This window comes from Tachysurus vachellii, chromosome 12 (assembly GCF_030014155.1).
Source record: "Tachysurus vachellii isolate PV-2020 chromosome 12, HZAU_Pvac_v1, whole genome shotgun sequence".
NCBI lineage: Eukaryota > Metazoa > Chordata > Actinopteri > Siluriformes > Bagridae > Tachysurus > Tachysurus vachellii.
In genome coordinates this window covers 25007962-25015359 of record NC_083471.1, presented here as the reverse complement: position 1 = coordinate 25015359, position 7398 = coordinate 25007962, and the positions used below count along the sequence as shown (strand labels likewise).

The window sequence follows — 7398 nt, the reverse complement described above, 5'->3', positions numbered from 1 at the left end:
TGTAGAAGCCGCTTGTTAATGACGTTAATCACAGCAAAGATGACTATATAATATATATAATTATGTATTATATATATTATATATAATACAAAATTATATATAATATATATATAATAAAAATATTAATATATATATAAATATATAAATATATATATATATATATATACACACACACACACATTTTTTTTTAATTATTATTAGAATTATTTTGAATTTGTATTATAAACATTTTGAAAAATGTGGACGTGTCTTCACGATTATTTATATTTTAAATATATATATATAACAAAAATATTTTTATATATATAAATATATATAATATATTTTTTAATATTAAAAAAAATATATATATCCACATTTTTTTGTTATTAATTCAATTATTTGTTGAAATTTTATAAGCATTATTTTAAATTTGTATCATAAACGTTTTTTGGACTGCATTCGAATTTCATCCAAAATCTAATTTCCCTTCGCTTCAGTCGTTCACTTCTTCGTATTCAGTTTCACGTTCTCACCAAAGAGTTTTGTTCTTGTTCTTTTCGTTCAGAGGTAAACACAGTCAGAATTGAACAGATTTAACTTGGCGATCTGTAACAACCTCGACGTCTTCCAGATCTCCGGGAGGAGGTGATATTTGTGTAGGCTTGTCTCTGGATTTCATAAAACGTCAAAATAAACTCACCTACGTTCATTATTTCTGTGTATTTCATGGTTATATTTTGCCAAGAATTGGGATTTCTATCCAACATAATTCGGACTGGATTAAGATCATGATCTGTACTTCTAGTGTCACCCATATGAGGATGGGTTCCCCTTTGAGTCTGGTTCCTCTCAAGGTTTCTTCCTTACCAATTTATGGGGGTTTTTCCTTGCCACTGCTGCCTGAGTCACCTCAGACTCGCTCATTGGGGATAAACACATATACATACATACATACATACATACATACATACATACTGTGAACTATATATATCTTGATTTTGTATTATATTAATTCTTTATATTACTCCTTATGTTTATCTTCTGTTCTATGTTTATGTTCTGTAAAGCTGCTTTGAGACAATGTCCATTGTAAAAACCGCTATACAAATAAAACTTGAATTGAATTGAATACTTCTCCAGAGTGAGCAAAAGGGCAAAGACAATCACTCTGGACCCCTCACATCCAGCACACTCACTCTGGACCCCTCACATCCAGCACACTCACTCTGGACCCCTCACATCCAGCACACTCTCTCTGGACCCCTCACATCCAGCACACTCACTCTGGACCCCTCACATCCAGCACACTCACTCTGGACCCCTCACATCCAGCACAATCACTCTCTCTGGACCCCTCACATCCAGCACACTCTCTCTGGACCCCTCACATCCAGCACAATCACTCTGGACCCCTCACATCCAGCACACTCACTCTGGACCCCTCACATCCAGCACACTCACTCTGGACCCCTCACATCCAGCACACTCACTCTGGACCCCTCACATCCAGCACACTCACTCTGGACCCCTCACATCCAGCACACTCACTCTGGACCCCTCACATCCAGCACACTCACTCTGGACCCCTCACATCCAGCACAATCACTCTGGACCCCTCACATCCAGCACACTCACTCTGGACCCCTCACATCCAGCACACTCACTCTGGACCCCTCACATCCAGCACACTCACTCTGGACCCCTCACATCCAGCACACTCACTCTGGACCCCTCACATCCAGCACACTCACTCTGGACCCCTCACATCCAGCACACTCACTCTGGACCCCTCACATCCAGCACACTCACTCTGGACCCCTCACATCCAGCACACTCGCTCTTCGAACTGTTGCCATCTGGTCGACGCTACAGAGCCCTGAACACCAGAATGACCAGACATAGGAACAGTTTCTTCCCTTAGGCAATCCATCTGATGAACACTTGACATACACAGAACAAACTCTATTCTTACATTATTTAATTAAAACACATACTTACTTATTTATATTTCAATTTGCACATTTTTCCCCTGTACATACAACTGTCTTTATTACATATGTGTTCGTGTCTTGTCAATGCCATTCTGTTTATGATCTTTCTGATTCTGATTCTGATTCAGAGTCATTTTAATGTTGGACTGAATTATTGACATAATATCTCGGGCACGATATCAGATCAACTGGTGTTCCAAAGAAATTAAATTATGTACCATTTTTATTCAGTATCAACAAATGACAATTTCTGATCTAGAATGAATCAGGATTCGGTCGGCTTTTAGCATGAGATTCGTGTTGAGAACCTTACAGCCAAGTTGTTTCAGCTCCTGTTGTGTTCCCTGGTCACGAAGCTTTCGGACCTTCAGCGAGAAGATGCCGACGCCGTGTGGTCTTTGAGGATTCATAACAAAACTCTCTGGTGTTTATAACAGTTTATAATCGCACCCTCCAGCGTCACCTAAATGAGGATGAGGTTCACTTTTGAGTCTTGGTTCCCCTCAAGGTTTCTTCCTCTTCCATCTAAGGGAGTTTTTCCTCACCACAATCACCTCGTGCTTGTTTATTAGGGATAAATACAAACACATTTAAACATGAGTCTAATATTAATCTTGAATTTTTATGTAATTAAACTTGTATAATTAAATTTTTTTAACTTTCTATATTTATGTTCTATTAAACTGCTTTGAGACAACAGCCATTGTTTTGGCCTTAGGGTTCATTTCCAGGTGTAATTAACAGTTATATTGTTAATTTATGGCCATGTTCTATCAGTTATAGAAAGTTCTCTATAGAGTCAGTGTACACGAGGGTGTGTGTGTGTGTGTGTGTGTGGTGTGGTTTTATTTAAATCCATGTACACCTGCTGAAACTGAATCCAGTTATTCTGAAAAACTCCACATGACGTTTCTCTCTTTCGCATGTAGCTCAAAATAAACAGTTTAAAGTGTTTGCGGTTCATCTGGAGACATTAAAACATGTTACAGCCAGAAAATGTCCCTTTTTATTTTTCCCACCCATCTTTTGAAAGCTGCATGCATCTGAAACTTAACCAACCTACTGTACAACAACCCAAACCCACTCAAGTTCATGGTACAGTTTCATCTCCGCAGTTGCTTCGGCTAGTTTACAGGATTTCAGGGTTCGTTCTTTTTAAAGCACAGAATTGTTTTTTTAGGTATTTAAATGGTGAGTTTACATTAAACATTAGCTAAAATCTTTATTTTACTAAAACTGGCAAATATTGAACAAAAAAATTTAACTTTTGAAGTTTCTGATCGATACATCATCTTTTAGATCATTCATTCATCTTCTACCGCTTATCTGAAATACCTCGGGTCACGGGGAGCCTGTGCCTATCTCAGGCGTCATCGGGCATCAAGGCAGGATACACCCTGGACGGAGTTCCAACCCATCGCAGGGCACACACACACTCACACACTACGGACAATTTTCCAGAGATGCCAATCAACCTACCATGCATGTCTTTGGACCGGGAGAGGAAACCGGAGTACCCGGAGGAAACCCCCGAGGCACGGGGAGAACATGCAAACTCCACACACACACAAGGTGGAGGCGGGAATCGAACCCCAAACCCTGGAGGTGTGAGGCGAACGTGCTAACCACCAAGCCACCGTGCCACCATCTTTTAGATAACTTAAAATTTAATCAGTTTATTTTATCCTCATTTTTTTCTTCTTGTTCCAGTCCCCCACCCCCACAATCCAAATAAAAAAATTAAATAATTTAAAGGGTGTAGTCCATGTTCCAGAGACGTGCATTAAAACAAACAAAGCCACACAGACCATCAGGATGAGGATGCATACATTTTTTAATGCGGTAAATGATTTCAGGAGGAGGACGCTAATAAAATTACGTTATACAACATTAAAGCAGACGGACTACGATACAGAACTCTGGAAAAAAAAAGGTACAAATAAATACAGCTTTTTAAAATTAAACTCTTTCCTGATGAACTTCAGCTTTTCAGACACAAATCTCACGAAATACTGAACATGAATCACAGATTCATCCGATTGCCACTTAAGCACAAAGGTCCATTCCCCAGGAAACAAATGGCAGTTATTTCAGATTAATGGGGGGGGATCATGAAAGAGGAAAAGAATAGAATTTGTGCTGAAGCATATAATGATCGCTTAGTACGCTAGAATAAAATTTAACCTAACCAACGTATTTTTTTTTTTTAGACGCTGATGAGCTGCGGAAAGAGTTCGTTAGTGAACATGTCTTCCCAGGTGCTGTCGGAGCAAAGCGGGGACGACATGTCACTGAAAGGGGAAGGTGACCTTTCGTATCCAGAGTCACTGTACGCGTCGGACATCAGGTATGCCGTCTTGTCGTAGCCTCCGAAGGAATGGGACGCCTCGGACAGGAAGTCGTCGACCGCGATCGAGTCGTTGTCGGACACGGGGGTGATCATTTCCTCCGGCTCGTCCTTGATGGACACTGTTTCCACTTCCACCTCCAATTCGTCTTCAGAGGACGACGAGAAGATGACCGTGTCGTTCTCGTCTGCGATGCTCACTTCGTAGGCGCCCTCTGTTTCGTCCTCCTCCTCCTCCATCACCGGTTTGGTGTAAATGTGGTCGAAATGGATCAGTTCATTAAGGGCCTCCAGCTTGACTGGTGCGGCCCCCACAGGTCCAGGTGAGGGGGCAGGTAGCGAACCTGTGGCCGAGCCCACCAGCAGGAGCTGCTCAGTGGGGTTTGGCTCCTGAGCTTCTTTGAGGAACAGCTCTGGTTCAATGATGTCCAGAATGCCAAGCAAGAGATCAGACTGTGGAGGAAATTGAAAATCATTGATTGGTCCAAAAAAAGATTCGTTTTTAGCTAAACTTTTAAGCTTAACACTGTAGCCCATTTCACCAAATCCCAGCAACATACCAAAAATGGTTTAAACCTGAACCAAATGACTGTTACCATGGTTACCATAACCAGCACTAATCGATCCTGATTTCCATGTAGGAATACGCTTCCTGTTTGTCTAAAGAATTACATCATAATGGCTGCAGCGAGATACAGCGGAAACTGGATGAGTAAGCAGGTGACTCACTGCCAGCATAATGTAACCCACCGCTTAGCAAAAAAAGCTAAACAAGAAACGATTAGCAGTTCATCTCTTCCCGTCATCGTCGGTTAGCAAACTTTGGACACATCTCAGACTGAACCGGCTAAACAGGAACGGAGTAAAAAGGTTTTGTAACCCAGAAACTGACGTTATTTCTTGTTCAAGATTCCACCCTGACTTTTATCTTAAAAAAACCTGCTTCACTGGTGTACCAGATGATCTGGTTACTATGGTGCGAAAACTTCGATAAACTGTCACGATGTCCTTTCACTGCATCAAAATGAACTTCGGAGCACTTTCACAAAAACCCGCCTGATTCGCTTCCTGTACGAGTCGACTCTGAGTCGATTCGCTCCGGGTTGGCTCGAAAGCGCTAAAGGTTCAGAAAAGGGCTGGATTGTAATGTTTTTTTCGCTGAGCTGACAGTAATGATGCGCTCACCTCAGAGTCTGCAGTGCCAGGAGCGTTAGGATCCACGGTGAACTCTTCGGTTTTGATGACTGCTGGGCCTGCACCTGCTGCGGAGGCACACGTAGCCTGAGTGCTGCGGACTCAGAAGACCCGTTCAACAAAACCAAATCGCCCACGTCAGACTCCAACATCTGAACCTGCACCTACACACATAACGGAGGAAGAAAACGTTAACCGTAGAGCAATACGCTGTTGAAAACACACATGCTGTCGAGATCAGTTTAAAAGGTTTAAAGTTCTAAGTTTATCTAAGAACTAGGACACTGATTAACGCCGTCGAGCGTCTCGCATCGGCCGGATTAAAAACCTCTTTGCTTTATTAGCTCTGTGCCTGAATCGTCTTTACCTTCTCTTTCCTGACCAGAGTGTCCAACCCAAGCCTCTGTCTCAGCTCCTCGTTCTCGCTCATCAGATCGCTCGTCCTTTCTCTCAACATCTGGTTCTCCAGGTGGAGTTTCTGATTCTGGAAGAATAATCGCTTGGGTCAGTTTACGGCTCAAAAGTGCGACTAAGAAAAAAAAAAAAAAAAAGGATTAAACGATAACTGAACTTACTTCATGCTCCAGTTCCAGGACTTGCAGCTCCAGTTCTCCCATTTTGGCCTTTTTTCTGTCTCTTGCTGTCTGTGCTGCAACTCTGTTCTTCAGTTTCCTAAAAAAAAAATAAAGACAGTCATTTAGAATATTTAATAAAAAAAAAAGTCAACATATTCTAATTACTATTTATTCTGCATGCATTCAGCTTATTAAGTGCAGTGTTGTTCATGTCTGTGCCACGCAGGCAGAAATGAATATGTATGAGTAGGTGTGGCTTTCGGATTGCCAGATACCAGTTTTATACCCCCCCGGCTTTAACTTCCCTTCCCCCTGACTACTAAAACCATTACATTCTTTAAATCACCGTGTTAAAGTTTTCCAGTAGTTGCAATTGAAGCTGAGAAATTATATATATATATAAAAATCCAAAAAAAATTAAAATGTGGAGATCCGTTCGTTCTGGCAACGTACACGTATATTATATATACACACATTTACGCAGATCGAGTTTCAAGTTCAAACAAGAAATTTAGTCTTAAGAGTGAATTAACAAAAAAACTAAACATTTTAGGCTCTTTTTGTCGTCTATTCCTGTTTTATGACATTACACTGGTAAAAAAAAACAAAACATTTCTTTTAAATACATTTTAAAATCAATTCCAATGAAATCTGGCAACCCTCGTGAACGGAATCTATTTAGGGAGGGAAAACCCCCGGTTTTACCCCCACACACATTTTAAAATATACCATTTACAAACACCTCATTATAACGAGTGCATTTTATTCACACAAACTCACAACATGCTTTGAGAAATTTTCGCAAAACAACCCGGCGCTTTAAAAGTCTCAATCTGGCAACCCTGCCAAATACGCTCAAACGTTTATCCAAAAATTTCATTTTTAACATTTTTAACTATACAATGCAAACTAAATGAAGATACAAGGATGGAATTTATACCAAACAAATCCTTGTGGGTGTGTAAACGTATGTAAGTTTTTTTTTTCTTTACAGAACACAAATTATCCCAATCTGGCAACTCTGACGTCGTGGCAACTCGATTAAATCGATAAAATTGCGCAATATATCGATTAATTCTAACTAACACCCCCCCAAAAAAATAAATAAAAAATAAATAAATAAACGATATTGTTCTCACCTCCGAAGCGCTTTTTCCTCAGGACTCAGATGTGTGAGTCTTTGCCTTTTCCTTAAAGTCGGAGCGGCGACATTACAGGAGTCACTGGAGTGTGAGGAAGAGGAAGATGATGAAGAAATGAGAAGCACTTTGTGTGCTCCTCCGGGACCTGCTGCCACCACAACCATCCT

At 40.7% G+C, this 7398-nt stretch overlaps 1 protein-coding gene across 1 annotated transcript in view; it reads right to left on the bottom strand.

Moving 5' to 3' along the window:
- Window positions 1-3789: 3789 nt before the first annotated feature.
- Window positions 3790-7398, bottom strand: part of xbp1 (X-box binding protein 1) — a 3726-nt gene continuing 117 nt past the window's right edge. The window contains 6 exon segments of the mRNA XM_060883109.1: window positions 3790-4773; window positions 5506-5613; window positions 5616-5678; window positions 5882-5998; window positions 6090-6186; window positions 7229-7398. The exon segment at window positions 7229-7398 is cut by the window's right edge and continues 117 nt beyond it. Coding sequence (XP_060739092.1) covers window positions 4180-4773; window positions 5506-5613; window positions 5616-5678; window positions 5882-5998; window positions 6090-6186; window positions 7229-7395 — 1146 coding nt within the window. The 5' untranslated portion in view covers window positions 7396-7398 and the 3' untranslated portion in view covers window positions 3790-4179.